General features: G+C 35.1%; 1 protein-coding gene across 1 annotated transcript in view; it reads right to left on the bottom strand.

Moving 5' to 3' along the window:
- Window positions 1-18,616, bottom strand: part of LOC114343637 (KICSTOR complex protein SZT2) — a 997,370-nt gene that overhangs the window by 35,996 nt on the left and 942,758 nt on the right. Inside the window, exon 12 of the mRNA XM_050663023.1 lies at window positions 17,924-18,249. Coding sequence (XP_050518980.1) covers window positions 17,924-18,249 — 326 coding nt within the window. The remainder of the gene's footprint in view (window positions 1-17,923; window positions 18,250-18,616) is intronic.

The raw sequence follows: 18,616 nt of genomic DNA, 5'->3' as shown, positions 1-18,616 counted from the left end.
TGTTAAAACTTAAATATAAAAATAATATTAGTTTTAGAAAGATATTTCTTTTTAAAACTTTAAGACAAAAAATCTTTTCTTAATTTTCATAAATGACTTGGAAAATTAATATTTAAATCATAAGATACTTTGACTAAAAATTTTATTAAGTACGCTCATGGCATTTATATTCACTATCGAGAATCGGTTTTCGCTCAACTATGCTGGGTTTTTACGTTAGCGAGCCGAATGTATCTTCTCCGCATAATGCAAAAAATTTACAGGTGTGGTGAGTAAAAGCCGATCGGTATATGGTAGCTACATTTTTACGTTTAATTGTGGTCGTGAATATTTATTCAGAGGTATATGATTAATATTTTATCAAGAGGTTATTATTTTGCAAAAAGTCACTCTTTGCTTTAAAGAAATCTTTGGTCTACTCATTTTTGGGTTAAAAAATACCTGAAAAATTATTTCCTTTCGGGAAATTTTTGGTTTTGAAAGTCAGGTGTGAGTTAATTTTCCTAAATGCAAGTAAAATTTATATTTTAGAATATATGTCTGTTTAAATATTTAAATTAATAATAAAATTTTATTAATTCAAATAGTTAAAAAAAACAACACAGAAAGCTTTGGTGTGGGTTAAGAAAATAACTGAAATATTATCTACACTTTTTATTTTATTAAGATTACCATATAGTTTTTGGACATATATCCCAAAGGAAAAATTTTCATTTTAGAATATATGTGTGTTTACCTATTTAAACCAATAACACAATGTTATTAATTTAGATAGTTCCAACAAAGAAAAGTCAGGTGTGGGTTAAGAAAAGAACTGAAATATTATTTAAACTTTTTATTTTATTAAGATTACCTTATTGTTTTCGCATATCACAAAATGAAAGTTAGACAATACAAACAATACAACTGCTTTTTATGCACCCCGTACACATATTTTTTTTCATTTTCGTATCCAAGCCGACGACGAATTTTTGTTGTCGCGTTTTGATGTTTACATCCACTTGTTAGGCACCCCGTACACATATTCTTTTTCACTTATTTTTTTTTTCATTTTCGTATCCAAGCCGACGACGAATTTTTGTTGTCGCGTTTTGATGTTTACATCCACTTGTTAGGCACCCCGTACACATATTCTTTTTCACTTATTTTTTTTTTCATTTTCGTATCCAAGCCGACGACGAATTTTTGTTGTCGCGTTTTGATGTTTACATCCACTTGTTAGGCACCCCGTACACATATTCTTTTTCACTTATTTTTTTTTTCATTTTCGTATCCAAGCCGACGACGAATTTTTGTTGTCGCGTTTTGATGTTTACATCCACTTGTTAGGCACCCCGTACACATATTCTTTTTCACTTATTTTTTTTTTCATTTTCGTATCCAAGCCGACGACGAACACTCCACAACTACGGTTTAAGCTGTTTTCTATGTCCACTAGTACACATCAGGTGACATTTTTAAATGATTTTGGTGACCTTTTACGATCGAAAACTTAGGTACGTGAAAACAAGAAGATGATATTAGTAAAACTACTTGGATAGTACCTACGGTTTTATAGCTTAATGGAATGGGTATGGAATTTTAAAATCCCTGCTTTGATCATGAGCAGGTGACCAGCCAATGAAATGTATGCAGCACCCCCACCTAGTGTGTTTTAAAGTACCAATCTTTACAAATGCATGTGATATCCAACTAAATCTTAAATCATGGTTGGGTACTTTTAATTTATGCAATTATAAAATACAATGTAGTGAAACACACGTATTTTTTAATTATTACTGTTCGCATGCATGAGGTTTTATTTTATTCCCCTTTGTCTTCGATTCTCACTATATGTCTACATGTGTAACTACGTCGATTAAGAGGGAAATATTTCTTAATTTATTCACCCCATTCCATAGCGTTCATTTACAAGTAACAATTATAACATTCCGCTGCTTTTTACATGTTAAAAAATCATGGTTAATAAAGAAGAGGCATTCGACTGTTACTGTCAGATCTTGAGATATGTACAAAGTCAAGAATATAAGACACACATTACTTTGTATACAGGAGAAGATGAAGAGCGTCATGGTCACTGATTTTCGTTAATGCGAATTCCTTTGCTAATCATATAGTGTTGGCGTCACCTAATTAGTATTCACCCTCTTACCTAATTAATATTCACCCTAGCCAGCGGTTGTTCATTGACCCACTCCTCCGATTTGCAGGAAGGAATACTCACTACTTGAGTCTTAACCTTACCTCGTCGACGGTTCCTTTGGAATCCAATCCGCACCTTTCGGCGTCGCGCTGTAATTCCTCTTTGGAAAGACGATTTATCCATGACGTACCCGTCGTGGCACCTGATACTGAGTCTGTGTCTTTATCTGTCGGCATTTTTGTTATTATCTGGGCGTCGAATAACGACGTTTACTTTCGTATATTTCGACTTTTGCTCGGGCGCCAAATTTGTAACGGGTAGTTCTTTCAGGACGACAGACTCAGTAAAACACAGGTTGAAAACAAAGCAAATCTATTAATTCTAAATTATAAACAATATAAGGTAAAATAATAATTTAATATTCTATCTCGTCCCAGCGAAGTCCTACTCTGGATGGACGTCTGTAACAGAAGAACAAAATTAATAGCGGTATTCAAATATATTATATCTATCGGGGCTCGCTCACTACGCTTGCCTCCGTTGAATTACGAGTCGCACATTACCTCACTTCGGTACACCGTGCGTCTCGTCTCGAGTTGGCCTGCCTGAGTTTACGAATCACCTCAAAACAGTGCGCGTCGCGACTCAGGTCGGCCTGCCTCGCTCACTTCGCTTGGCTGGTTATGGAGCCCAGAACGGTCGTTCAGGACTGACGGATCGTCGCTTGAGATGCTCTTAAATATCCCTCTGGCGGCGTTGGTTCGGAGAGGTGGAACTTAGTAGGGGCACCTGCGCGATTTGAGAGAATCGCACGGTTCCGAGTGTCGATGCTTGTTCGGTGCGTCAGCCTATCATTACAAATTCACCCGAAATTTTTTCTTTACTAAAATTTGGGTTTTCCGTAACAGAAAGCAGGACATCAAGCTCCTTGACGTCATCACAAATAACTGGTTTATTTTTATTTAACTTTCCGTATGCAACATTACCAGTAGCACGGAATCTCTCAAAAACGTCCTTTTTTGGGTGTCTTTTATCAGGATACTTTTGAGCGTAAACTTAAGAAGGTAAGATACAATTTTGAAAACACTCCCCAAAGCAAAGTACCATGTCTACTCTTTTATAGATAACATGATTATTCATTTTTAGGAACAATTAAATTTGAATATCATACACGAATGTTTATATTTTTGATAATTACCAGACCGTACTGTCATAAAATGACGATGTCATACAATGAGATACATCTTTTGTTTTAAATTCGATTTACAGATTAAGAATTTAAATAATTCTAAATTACGCAATAACTATTAGACCTAGGTATAGGACATCCATATACCATTCGAAAGAAGTGACTCCGTTTAGTATAATGGTGTATTAATATACATGGTGTTCCATTTAAAATAAGCATCATATATGACACATTGAATAATCCAATAATGAAACTGTAAATGTTGAACACCCTGTACATAATTGTGTAATAATTAATAATGGAATACATTTAACCAATATCCAACTATTTAGATGGAAAAGTATTTTTTTCATAATTTCTTAAATAACTTGACAATAAGCCTTCTTTTAAAACTTTACATTTTAAGAAAAGTCACCATAACTCAGAACACTCTGTACATAGCTATAGGGAAGCCTTATGAAACTATACCTTATTTTTTGCGGACAATCAAAATATGCAATAAAATACAGGGTATTCCATAAGAAAAAATATAACTTTGATACGCCGCCATTTATTGAGACACCTTGTATATTTCAAAATAATTTTAAAATGTAGATTTTATCAACTTACAAACTACTAATTTAAAAATGTTTTCAAATCTTTTACCATTTCGCTGTAATCTTCCGTCCCGTTAGAGGTGACTCACCCTGTATAGGTATATTATGTGTATGTATATATAAACTGTATAGAAGTATTTCAATTTAAAATAAATGTAAAACCTATTTTAGGATGCGGAAAAAGGATTTATTTCGCGACCGTATCTCTTCAGCGAAATAAATTTTGTAAGTATCTATATTATGTGTATGTATACATAAATTGTATAGAAGTATTTAAATTTAAAATAAATGTAAAACCTATTTTTGGATGGGGAAATGGTATTTATTTCGCGACCGTCATCTCTTCGGCGAAATAAATTTTGTACGTATATTTATTATGTGTATGTATATATGAATTGTGTAAGAGTATTTAAATTTAAAATAAATGTAAAACCTATTTTTGGATAGGGAAAAAGGATTTATTTCGCGACCGACACCGCTTCGACGAAATACATTTTGTACGTATATTATTATAATGTACGTATAATAATAGTAATATTATTGAAGTGAAAACTTCTTTAGGGACGTTGTGCACTTTTTAGATGGGGAAAAAGTATTAAATTAGCGACCGTCATCGCGACCGCCATTGCTTACGAAATAAATTTTTGAAGTGAACACTTCTTTAAGGACATTGTGCACTTTTTAGATGGGGAAAAGTATTGAATTAGCGTCTGTCATCGCTTCGGCGAAATAAATTTTTGAAGTGAAAAGTTCTTTAGGGAGGTTGTGCACTTTTTAGTTGGGAAAAAGTATTAAATTAGCGACCGTCATTGCTTCGACGAAATACATTTTTGAAGTGAAAACTTCTTTAGGGACCTTGTGCACTTTTTAGATGGGGAAAAAGTGTTGAATTAGCGAACGTTATCGCTTCGGCGAAATACATTTTTGAAGTGAGAACTTCTGTAGAAACGTTGTGCCCTTTTTAAATGGCGAAAAAGTATTGAATTAGCGACCGTCATCCCGACCGTCATTGCTTCGACGAAATAAATTTTTGAAGTGAAAACTTCTTTAGGTACGTTGGGCATTTTTTGGATGGGGAAAAAGTATTGAATTAGCGACCGTCATCGCAACCGTCATTGCTTCGACGAAATAATGTTTTGAAGTGAAAACTTCTTTAGGGACGTTGTGTACTTTTTAGATGGGGAAAAAGTATTGAATTAGCGACCGTCATCCCGACCGTCATCCCGACCGTCATTACTTCGACGAAATAAATTTTTGGAGTGAAAACTTCTTTAGGTACGTTGTGCACTTTTTGGATGGGGAAAAAGTATTGAATTAGCGACCGTCATCGCAACCGTCATTGCTTCGACGAAATGATGTTTTGAAGTGAAAACTTCTTTAGGGACGTTTTGCCCTTTTTAGATGGGGAAAAAGTATTGAATTATCAAACGTCATCGCGACCGTCACTGCTTCGACAAAAATAAATTTTTGAAGTGAAAACTTCTTTAGATACGTTGTGCCTTTTTTAGATGGGGAAAAAGTATTGAATTAGCGACCGTCATTGCTTCGACGAAATAAATTTTTGAAGTGAAAACTTCTGTAGAAACGTTGTGCCTTTTTTAAATGGCAAAAAAGTATTGAATTAGCGACCGTCATTGTTTCGACGAAATACATTTTTTAAGAGAAAACTTCTTTAGGGACGTTGTGCACTTTTTAGATAAGGAAAAAGTATTGAATTAGCGACTGTCGTCGCGACCCTCGTTGCTTCGACAAAATAATGTTTTGAAGTAAAAACTTCTTTAGGGACGTTTTGCCCTGTTTAGATGGGGAAAATATTGAATTAGCGACCGTCATTGCTTCGACGAAATAATTTTTGAGGTGAAAACTTCTTTAGGGACGTTGTGCACTTTTTAGATGGGGAAAAAGTATTGAATTAGCGACTGTCATCGCGACCCTCATTGCTTCGACGAAATAATGTTTTGAAGTGAAAACTTCTTTAGGGACGTTGTGTACTTTTTAGATGGGGAAAAAGTATTGAATTAGCGACCGTCATCCTGACCGTCATTGCTTCGACGAAATAAATTTTTGGAGTGAAAACTTCTTTAGGTACGTTGTGCACTTTTTGGATGGGGAAAAAGTATTGAATTAGCAAACGTCATAGCGACCGTCATTGCTTCGACGAAATTATGTTTTGAAGTGAAAACTTCTTTAGGGACGTTTTGCCCTTTTTAGATGGGGAAAAAGTATTGAATTATCAAACGTCATTGCTTCGACGAAAATAAATTTTTGAAGTGAAAACTTCTTTAGGGACGTTGTGCACTTTTTAGATGGGGAAAATTATTGAGTTTGCGACCGTCGTCACTTTGCCGAATTAAATTTCGTACGTATATATATTATGTGTATGTACATGATACTAAAAATAACCAGATAGTATCCTCCCGTAGCCCAAATACGTCTGAGTTCGCGCATGATGACGTAACTGGAGACCAATCTGAATTTGAATTCTTGTTAAAGTTAAATGGGATTTGTATGCATTATGTCATGAAATTATTCAATAAGCAAAATAATATTAAACGACTTTTTGTGTTTTTTTTTTATAAAAGACATCTCAATTTTACAAAGATAAAATATAAAATACACTTATCTTACAACCGCGAACGATTCAAACTAATCGGACGTTACGAACCATTACGAACTATTACGAACGTGCCGGTCTCCAGTTGCGTCACGACTCCCCCTCTCTTCAGGATGCGCAATATATTATCTTCTTATTTACAGTATCATGTGTATGTATACATAAGTAGCATAGCGTAGCATTGAGCTCGTAATTTATATATTATAAGAAGTTTTTACTTCTGTCGGCACTCCCATGAGTGCTTTAAATTTTTTTTTAAAGTTAAAAATCATTTGGACAATTCTTCAAGAACGATTGCCTGGGCTAGCAATATTAGCAATTGAACAAGACATTTTTGATGGTATAAAAATGTTAAGAGATATAATTGATGAATTTGCAACAGCAAAGTCTCAGAAAATATCGCTACTACAATAGCTATTTTTTATTTTTCTATTGTACCTATAGCCCAGTAAATGGAAGTGAAATACGACGATACCGTGTAATTTTCAGGGTGACCAAGGAATTGCACGAACATTTGGATGTAGGTTCTACCCTTACCCTCCACTTCAAAGTTGGACTTTGTCGTTGGTTGCTTTTGCTTGGGAGGTGAATAAAGCCACTTCTCAGTGGTGAAAAAATATAGATATTAAAGTTATTTGCGAGTGAAAATGTTTATTTCTCAACAAAAAAACATGTTTTTAGACGGTTTTTCGTAAATAACTCAAAAACTAAGTATTTTATCGAAAAATATTGTTATCAAAAATGTAGCTTATAAAAAAAAAACGAAAAAAATGGTATATTTATGAAGTCTATAGATCTAGTGAACGCAAAATTGTAGCTGATGAGAAAAACGTTATTATTCGTCAAATTCCAAATCGAATATTTCAACGTGAAATAACCAAAAAAATGAAGCACTTTTCGGTATTATGACTTCTAAACTTCAGTTTTTTGCTTTATTTCAAGCACCCATCGACCTACCTTCTAAAAAATAAATAAATAAAAATGAAGTAAAAAGCCTAAGGGGTGCCAAAATCCTTTTTTGCACACAGGCGACATCAGCCCTTACGGAGGCCCTGCATTTCACACAAGATTAATATTTTTTGATATATTTTTAACGTTCTAAATGCCCTAATATTTTTATGACCAATAATTCTTTCTTTTAAAAAACGTGCTGTTTACGAGGTATCATACTCGTTTCGGAGATTTTATGTCTCAGCTGTTTAGAATATTATTTTTATTGTTGTACTTCATTTAAGATATTTGTAACAGCTGATTTGGTTAGGTAGGGCAATATTGTATAAATATCTAGTAATTTGCTCAGTGGTTTTTTCTCTGCTTTTTATAATTGTGTCTTTTTGTCTTGGTTGTCAACATATTTATGTAAGTTTGTAAATAATTCTTCGCTTCAACATTAAATGTATTTTTAAGCTATTTTCTGTTTCACTCTACTTGGTTTTAATTAGAGTAATACAGTCTACTTTCTTCATATATACTCGTATTAACATACAATCAATTCGAAGGGGAGAAACCAGCATGTTTTAGATTGAAGTTACCTTATCTACCCTCCCCTTCTGGTGGCTTCATATGTGAATATAGAAGTCATCGTCTGTGCAGAAAGCAACAAATGGTCCTTCGAGACGGATAGTCTTCTACGTTCATTATCCTTTTTGTTTGTTTAAATGATTTTCGTGTAGATACTTGTTTTCGGTTAACTTTAACCGCGTCTAGTTTGCAGTATCCTTCTGCTTGGAGCCCCTAGTCGGTTATTTTAACTATTTTACATGTTGTTTCTTTTTTCGGTTAATGTTAACCAGTCTAGTTTGCGGTATCCTTCTGCTTGGAGCCGCTAGTTGGTTGTTTTAACCATTTTACATGTCGTTGCTTACGGTTTTGTGATTGCAGGAACCTATTCAGTTGTGGTAACCATTTGTTAGGTATTTCTTTTATACGAACAGATACTCAGTCGTCTGACGAAAGGCATTACATTTCAAGCTTTGCAAGTGCAAGCTTTAGAAGAAACTCTTATGATAGAGACCGCTTTTGTTGTTATCATAACCATAGTTTATTCGGGTATTTTTTTTCTCTGAAAAGATAACTAGTCTGCTGAAAGACATATCTACTTTGCTTTGATCAAGGGGCCCTTATGGTAGATACCTTTTTTGCTGTTGTTATAACTATTTATTGTGGTATTTCTTTATATTAATAGATTTCTAGTCTACCGAAAGGCTATTGCTTCTTCATGTTCTTGTCGAAACCTGGTTTCTTGGATGGTTTTCTTATGATAGAGACCTCATTACAACCATTTTACAGTGCTGTATTTCGTTTATACTAAAATATGTCTAATCTGTCGAAATACTATTTCTTTACGTTCTTTTTCAATGTGCTCTTATAATACAGACATTTTACTGGTTTTCGTCTTTTTGCGGTTATCTTCACCATTTATTCGGGTATTTCTTTTATCCTAAAAGATACCTAGTCTGCCGAAAGACATCGTTACATTTTCTTTATTCAAGGTTTTCTTGTGCTAGAGATCCTTTTCTGCGGTTTGTATAACCATTTGCATTGGATTATTCCTTTTGTCCTAAAAAATAGCCAGTCTGTAAAGATAGTTCTTATTTTTATGTTCGTTAGTGGTTTTACGAGTGTTAAAACTTATTTCAGATATTGCAACCATTTTTTTGGTTAATCTTTCCTGATTGTAGGAATATTAATATCATATTGTAATCATTTTCTATTGGGGTATTTCTTTTATTTTATAGGATACCCGGTCTGTAGAGAGACTTCTTCTTTTTGTTCTTGTTTCTTGTTTTCTTATTGTAGAGACCTGCTTTCGTCTGTTACAAACATCTCCTTGGTTTGTTTCTGTAGTAAATAAAATCCAGGGAATTAAAATAATGTTTCTTCTTCGAAATCCATTTCATCTTGTTTATTAATTTACCTGTTAGCTGCTCCATTTTGTATCTAACAATACACAATCTCATATTCAAGAAAAAGTCCGCAAATAATGCAATCATTCGGCCTTGTCATTGGACTATAAAAAATGTCTCATTAGCTGATTATTACTTTATAAAAGTTCGTCGTAAATATTTACAGGTTGAGTATGTAAAACTTAATGTCGGAAGATCCCTCTTCAGATAGCGAGGATCACACTATTATAGATGATTTATTTTGTAAGGCGATGGGGCTCATAATATAGGAGTCCGTCTCAACTTATGTATACTATAACGTAGGTAGTGCATCTCATGATAGTTCTCCTAGGTTACATGTGGAGGAAATACCTAGCTCACTCATTTCTGATCTAGGCCATCTAGTTGATGAAATAAAATTTTTGCAAATTAACATGTCAAAAAACTCATCCTCTTCGCAGCATCAACCTTCTTTCTAGACATCCACATCTCAAACATCTCGTGTGAGTGTGCCTAGTTCGTCAGGTCAGCAATCCTCGATTTTAGGTCAGATAGATACTGTCCCTAAGGTGTTACTTAATGACTATAGCAGTAATGCATTTTTTCTTCCACTTGTTGCAGTAGTACCTGATATTAACTCCTCCGACACTGGTGTCATCGAGATAAGCGCGAGTTTATCTACGGGACTATCCTTTAATGATTTACCTTTTACTGGGCCTCAGGTCCATTCTAATGTCGAAAGACTTTTCGGCCTTGTCTAAAGACTTTTCTTTGCAATGTGAAGCGTCTGATGACGACGCAGCCAGTACAGCTTCGCGGGGAGCTAGCCCCGGTATTTTTGCTCCAAAGAAAACTTTTCGTTGTGAGCCAAAAGTTTTATCGTTTCGGGGAATAGATTCTTCAAAACCTATCCACTTAAATTTTACGACCGTAATTGGGTCAAAATTCCCTAGAGTGGTTTTACACCCACCTCTAGATCTAAAGTTCAGGGTAGGTACACACTTTTAAACTGTACTCTTCCATTTCTCTTTTGCGCCGAGCAAAGGCATTTGTTTTCCATTTCACCAGAAATATTGATAAAAATCAAGCTGAATTGCTTATCGTTCGTGACATAAAAAGTCTTTCATTGCTTAGGATGATAAAATCGTTGTCATCCGGTATGACCAGTTCAGATAAGGAGTCGGTTCCTTTAAATTTTCTTCCAGAGGAAAGTATTAACCGCGTTAGAGTTAGTGGTATGTTGAGAAATCTTTATTTTCCTCTTGCTCAAAAGTAATCTATTCTTCTTCCTTCGAGCAGTCTAGTTGTGTCAATGATATTCGAAAACCACGTATCGTTAGGTCATGTAGGGTCCCAAGGTACGTCCAATTTTAGACATTATTTCTGACTTAGTTATGGTGCATTTAGAATTTATGGTGCATAATTAGAATTACTATTGATCATGCATTCCTTAATTAATTTCTGTGTTTTAAATTCTGGACATGATTTAAGATTTGTTGTGAAGTGGTTTCCCATGCAACTAAAAAATTTTGGAGTTAATGTTGTTTCCTGACACTCTTTTGTATTATGGTCTTTAATACGCCGTTAAAACAAAGTAGGACCTTTTGTTGATATGGTTCAATTTCTTTTAGCACCTTATTTATAATAATGTATTTAGGTAGTAATTGTGTTTTAAAACTAACTACATATGATTAGTAGGAACATAATATATTTTATCATCGGTAACTATTTTTCTATTTATTCTAGAAACGTTGACTACCTCAAAAGTAGAATTTATTTCTTATTTTTAATTTTGTTTTTAATATATTACGTATATAGACGATAACGTCTTGTCTATTAAAAATAAACTCCTAATATGAATTCTAATTTATTTTCAGCAAAAATCGGATCGTTTTATTGTCGATAAGGCAGTAACGTACTGATAGATCAGCGGACCCTGGTTCCTGTTGGAATGCGGGTCCCCACACAAAACATTAAATATAAATCATCATATTATATCATAAAATATATCATAAAATATATCATAAAAACTCAAGCTAATTTATAGTCCACTTACTCACGGTTTTTGCTGTACTTTTTAAAGAACTGCTCGCATTGAAATGAAATTTGGCATACACATAGCCAACATGTCAAACAAAAAAAAGTGATACCTATTGTGCCGATGTGCGCTTCTCCCCTAGGTATGTTTTACTTCTTCTCGGGTGAAAAACATACGTTCAAGATAAGTCCGAAATTGGATAAACTGACTAACTCTACGCAACCTTTAAGTTCTATAGAGTTTTTTCACTAAGTCAATACTTTTCGAATTATTTGTGAGTGAATATGTTCATTTTTCAAAAAAAAACCACGTTTCGAGACAGTTTTTCGCAAATACCCTCAAAAAGTAAGTACATATAATATGTTATCGAAGAAAATATTCTTAGTAAAAATATAGCTTATAAAAAAAAAGTGAAAAATATAGTGTATATACGAAGTCATTAAACCCAGTAGGTCATGAAATGTAGGTTCTTATTCGTCAAATTCCACATCGAATATTTCAACGTGAAATAACTAGAAATTAATCAATTTTCGAGAAAAAGTCATCACAACTTTTTTAATGTATTTTTGTATTTTTTTAGTTTCCAGCATCAATATTTATTATGTAACGCTCAAAATAAAGTTGGACACTTTTTTGGTAAAAAAATCGTAAAAATCACCCCCTAATTAGCATCCCAAATTAAATTAATCGTTACCGCTTCACAAGTTACTTGAATCATGTATTGCTTATATTATGATCTGTAAGTTTTACCGCTTCAAAGTGCTCATTTTTAAAAACAATTTGGTTTTAAATTAAAAAAATTTATAATTGTGAAAAAATTTTGTTTTTTTTTTTTCAAAATAACTTTATAAATTATTATTGGTGATACCCAAAATCTTAACTAGTATTAAAAAATATAGGTTATGCTATTGTGAATATTTTAGACTTTTTGTTTTCCTGGAGAAAGAATTGGTTATAAGATATGTCTGTTAAAATTTTGCATACACTCGTGATTAGTGACTCGTTTAAGCCCATTTGACTACAGCCTTTTCAAAAATAGGCACTTTGAACCAACGAATCTTACATATCTTATAAGCAATAAGTAAAGTAATTTGTGAAGCAGTAATATCATTTCGGATGCTAATTAGAAAGTGATTTTCACGACTTTTTCACCAACCAAAAAAACAAAAGGTACCAACATTATTTTGATCGAAATTTACTTACTTTTGATGTTAGAAACTTAAAAAAAACAATAGACTATTAAAACAGTAAATTAATATTTATCCTATCGATTTTCATACCCACATGATTGATCACTTTACGCCAGCCGTTTTTATAAATAATAAAACTCAAAAATTTTCTACATTCAAAATTCCAGTCATAATTAAAAACGTTATGATTAAAAACCTCATTAATATCGGATAACTAACACAGCTTTTAAAAAATAAACATTGGAATCATATTACATTACATACAAACCTCTAGGGAGATAAAACGCTTAAAAAATATATCTAAAAAACCCCTGGATAAAGATGGGGTTGATATTTTTTATCAAACGACCAGATTTTCTTAAAAAGAAATTAGTGTCTATACTTATATAGTGTTTTGTTATCCTTACCACTATTGTCTATATTTAGAATTTAATTTCAATTTTTAAGAATTACCTACCCCTATAAAAGTACAGGCTGAATGATGATGGTTAAATAAACACGAGTATCAAGCCTATTGTATTGGGATTATTTTTATGGTCGTATAAAACTTGCAATGCATATTTACAACTTTGTAGTTTACTTACATCTTATCTTATTCATGAATCTTGCTAATATACAAGTGTTTGAGTTGTCACGTGTAGGCAGGGCCTGTCGGTTAGTCTTTACAAATGTTGAAACACGGGCTTTGGAAAGCAGGTAAAACGTGTAAGGAACCTTACAACAGGGTTCCCTGTATTTCAATAAATTTTGTTTTCAAATTTTTTGAGGAATAAGTATTCTTCGTTTTTATTTATAAGTACCTACACAAAAATTAAAATCTACTAAGCAGTTACATTTCCTATGTGTGTACTTGTGTAGTTCAAAATGTCCCCATCAAATTAGAAACAAAAGAAGCAAGAAGCGCATTAAAGCGGAACCCTGCGGGGCCCCGGCCCTGGTTCAGCGGAACCCGCGGAACCATGCTCAGTACGCCACTGCGATAAGGTAATTAGCGTTCTTATAATCCATAAATTTAATTCTGATTATATTTCTACCAATAGTGTCGATATTAATTATATTTTATTATCCATTTCTGGGAATTTTGTAAGAATAATGTCACCAATTTTCGATGCATTAAGTCCGGACTGGGACGTTTCGCCGTCGCCATTTCGCCGTCGCCATTTCGCCGTCGCCGTTTTGCCGTCGAGCCACTTCGCCGTCGCCCGTTTCGCCGTCGAGCCAGTTCGCCGTCGCCATCCCGGCATTGCTTAAGTTTACAAGAACGTGATAAAATACTAACTTTTTTTTATACTAAATGTCAGTATAAATAAAATGCTAATTTTTCTAGTAAAACCAAGTTATATTTTCGTATTCAACTATACATTGTTTTCGTCTGAAAAATAAAATATTTACAGTATTAAAAATATAACTATTATCAGATTCCCGGAAATAAACAATATTGAGAAAAGGGATTTCAATTTCAATTGTTTTTACTGTATCAAAAATAAAAAACTTCATTATGCAAAAGTGTTCGAAATATAATCGTTCGAAAACCATTCAAAACTTATATACAAGTAATGGCGACGGCGAAATGGCTCGACGGCGAAACGGCGACGGCGAAATGGCTCGACGGCGAAACGGCGACGGCGAAATGGCGACGGCGAAACGAAACAGCGACGGCGAAATGTCCTAGACCCCATTAAGTCTACCTTTAAAATCCGTCTATATTTTGAAACGGCCCAAGATCATTTACTTAAAAATTTCCTTTTGTTTATCATCTTTAAATTTAATAGGATCGGAAGTACTTACAGTCTGGTTATGTTCAACCTTACTAAATCTCTAAGCTTGTCGGGGAATTCCATTTCAACATCTGGACAAAAATTTTTATTGGGAAATCCATCAGGTTCAGGTGGGGTTCTACCTCCTGTGTCCACACTCATTTAATTAAAAAAGGAATAGATAGAAGAACGCGAAATATTAGTTTGTGTATTATTTGAATAATTACCATTAGTTATTATTCGTATTAATAAAGCGTTTAGATTTCTCATCAGCTCCGGTAATTGAAACGTTCGACTAGCACGAGAACTAAAATTCGAGTGTGAATTTAGCCACTCGGAAACCTCACAAGTAACAATTTACATACCAGTTTTCAAGCCTCAAAAATGCGTATTTTCGCATTTTAAATCGCTTATAACTTGAAAACTACCAACTTTTGAGACTAGGACCATGACAGGATAACTTTTTTACAATGACCTAAAAAATCTAAAAAAAAATATAATCTAAATATTTTTCGGGACAAAAAAGGGGATTGTTGAAATTTGTTTAAACAATTTCTGCCAAAAATTTCGCCTGGCACCCTCCTGATTTGTTTAAAGGGGACATTTTGAACAGGAATTTGCTAAGGAACCGAATCAGAAAATTTTTCATACGGGAGCGGCCTCACCTCATAGACTAAATAGCAAACAGAAAAATTACACATAATTTCTAGTGGTACAGGACGCAAAATTGGTTGGCTACCATTTTGGTTTGGCACATATTATAGCTTTCTTAAAAACGATTTCGTTCATTTCTTGCACTTTGCATCTCATTTATGTTATGAAACTTACACACAGTCCCCATTTTAACTCATAAAGGAACATACTGTCTACTCTCAAAAGGTTAAACTTTTTGAAATTTTTGACCACACGTCTAGTCTTTCTAGGATTTCTTTTCGATTTGTTTCATTTCTTTGAATCAGAATTAATTATAATCCTAATCACCATCCTCATCCAGCCTCAAAAGTCCACTGCTGACCATATGCCTCTTCCTTCCGTTTCCAACCCCGTCTATATTGGGCCGCTCTCATCCAGTTTTTATTTGTTCTTCTTAAATCTTCAGGCCATCGTGTAGGTGGTCGATTGACGCTTCTCTTGTCTTCTTTTGGTCCTTATTCCAATAACCTTTTTGCCCATCGCCCATCTGTCATTCTCGCTATGTGTTCTATCAAATTCTCTTTTAGTCTGGCTATAATTTCGATGACGTCAGTCATCTTGGTTCAGTCACTCCTGATCTCTTCGTTTTTTATTTTGTCTCGCAGAATTATTCCTAAAATGGATCGCTCCATTCGTCTCTGTGTGACTCTGTTTGACAGCCGAGGCTTTTGTTAATGTAAGCGTTTCTGCTCCGTATATCAACAGTGGGAAGACGCATTAATCAAATACTTTTCTCTTCGGGATTGTCGGCAACCCACTTTTAAAACTTTCTCTCATTTTTCCATATGATGTCCACCTAAGACCGATTCTTCTCTTCAATTCATGAGTCTAGTTATCCCTGCCAATCACAATTTCATGTCCTGGGTATTTATATTTATCTACGAGTTCTATTTCTTGCCCACCAATACTGCTGTTCTGGTTGGGTACCAAATTTGTCATTATTTTTGTTTTTGAGATTCTTCTTCTTAGGGTGCCTGTCCCTTCCGAAGGTTGGTGATCATTCTGGCTATGATGATTTTGTTGGTTGCTATACGGAATATATGTGTTGAGGTCTTTCTATACCATGCTCTAGGTTAGCAAGCCAGGATATTCTTCTTCTTCCTGGGCGCTTTTTCCTTAAATTTTACCGTGCAAAATGCATTGGAGTAGCTCGTGTCTGCCTTGATTTCTCATTATATGTCCCAAGTACTGCAACTTACGGCTTTCACGATGTTGACCAAATCTGCGGTTGTGTTCATTCTCTGTAGGACTTCTTCATTGCATAGGGAGGAAGTGAACGTGGGCAGAGCGCGCCGGGCGCACGACCTTGTCCACGCAAAAGCCTGCAAGCTAGAAACAGACCTGCTCATCGTCCCAGAACCAAACAAGAAGATTACCTCAGACGGTGGATGGGTCCAGGACGACGGAAAAAACGTAGCGGTGCTCATTAGAAACAGGGATATAGGGGTGCGGAGCATCGGCAGGGGGAGAAACCATATCCTCATCAGGTTGAGGGATTTCTGCCTCCTGGCATGTTACATACCTCCCAACCTCCCTATGTTGAGGTATAAAGCCATTGTAGACGAAATAATGATCGCCGCCACGAATGAAAAAGAAATTATGATCGCCGGGGACATAAACGAGAAATCCAGATTATGGGGTTCCCCCATAAACGACAAGGAGGGGAAACTCTGCTTCCCCAACGATAAACCAACGATTAAACAACGATAAACCAACTTTGGTGAGGGTGGCCAGCCAAACACGCATTGATGTCACGTTCGCGAGTGAAGGGCTATCCAGAAGTGTACACGGGTGGGATGTCCTCGACGATCAATAATTCACCTACCACCGGTACATAAAATACGAAATAAAGGTAAAAGGGGGAGTAAGGCGGCCGATAGGTTACACGGAAATCTATTTCAATAAAACCACGTACCAATCGGAGGTCAGAAAGATCAATGAGGAAGAGATTTCTGACCTTGGCCAACTGAGAAGAGCACTAGAAAACGCTGCAAAGTTGGCCACCGTGAAGAGAAAGGAAAATCAAAAATCCCCCTACTGGTGAACCGATAAGATAGAAGGTCTACGGGAGAGATACCTCAGAGTTCGAAGGAATTACACGAGAAGCCAGGGCAACCTCGAGCTGAAAGAAATATACAAAGATCTAAAGAGAACCCTAAATAAAAAAATAAGACAGGAAAAAAAAAGAAAAGTAGCAGACCCTAATAAAAGCATTGGAAGAGGATATATGGGGCGACGCATATAAAATTACCATGAAGACATTGAAGATCATGGCCCCATATATGTAAACTCGACGAAGACCGAACTCCTCTTCTCCACCAAGGAAATCCAGAATTTTATAAAAATCTTTTGGACAATGGTAGAGAGTAGTTCACAGTTGAGGAAATACGAACCGCTGCTGGTCAGGAAATGAAGAGGGGGAAAGCTCCCGGTCTCGACGGGCTGCCACCAAAGGCAATTAAGATAGTAGCAACTGAGAAACCAGGCTTGATCAGAAGAATATGTAACGACCTACTGCAGAAACAAGAGTTTCCCAGTGACTTAAAGGAAGCAAACCTAGTTCTACTCCTAAAGCCTGGGAAACCCCTTGATTCAGCAGCCTCTTATCGACCAATATGTCTCCTGGACTGCCTTGTGGTAAGTTCTATGAAAGACTTATCGAGAGGAGGCTAGAAGACATGTTGGAAGATGAGAGAGTGTTATCAAATCAACAATACGGATTTCGAAAAGTTTACATTACGCAATATAAGAACACTTAAAAGAAATAGGACGTTCCTGGAATAGTCACATATATTATACATCAATAATACAAACTTACTCCTCGTGAAGTGTGAAGATCCAAAGACAAAAGCATAAAAGCACTAAAATATTCTTGGTGCAAAATAACATAGTGCAATATATTGCCATCTGCCGAGAAAAAACTTCTGGTATGGTCCACATATTTTACCAGTAAGAGTTTCGCAAAGTTTTGGTACCATGTAATGGGTTGGTTGAGAAGTGGTCCCAAATTAGGATGCAGGTTGCAGACGTGTTCCAGTTTTGCCAAATTCCTAAGTTCCAAAAATTCTTCATAAGTTAACGCACTGGATTCTTTTGGGGATATTAGCCTGTTCCAGAGTAAATGTGTTCTGCAGTGAACCATGCCTAAAATTAATAAACTTTTTTTTAAACGATCACAGCAAACGTTAAAGATAGTGAAGTTTCCTGGTGCACATTTTAAAGGTACCCATTATATCGCAAATCAAGCAGTGGTGAATGCTTATGTGTCTCAATAGCGAGTAACACTAATTATTAACACTTAGCAGTAACTAATACGCAGGGGACACGCCAGTGAATTTATACCATTGAAACGATTCCTCTTGATCGTATCGCCGGTAGGAGGAATAAAAGACGTCTTATGTGTTCATTTCTAAATTTAGAACTATTGCACACAAAAAGCATAAAAACAATCAACAAAGTACTACAGCCTTAGATAAACCTTCTTTGGAAAATAACCTCCATTTCAATTTTG

Source organism: Diabrotica virgifera, chromosome 10 (genome assembly GCF_917563875.1).
Source record: "Diabrotica virgifera virgifera chromosome 10, PGI_DIABVI_V3a".
In the NCBI taxonomy this organism is placed as follows: Eukaryota; Metazoa; Arthropoda; class Insecta; order Coleoptera; family Chrysomelidae; genus Diabrotica; species Diabrotica virgifera.
The sequence above is the reverse complement of the archived record's forward strand: the minus strand, read 5'-3'. Positions and strand labels throughout refer to the sequence as shown.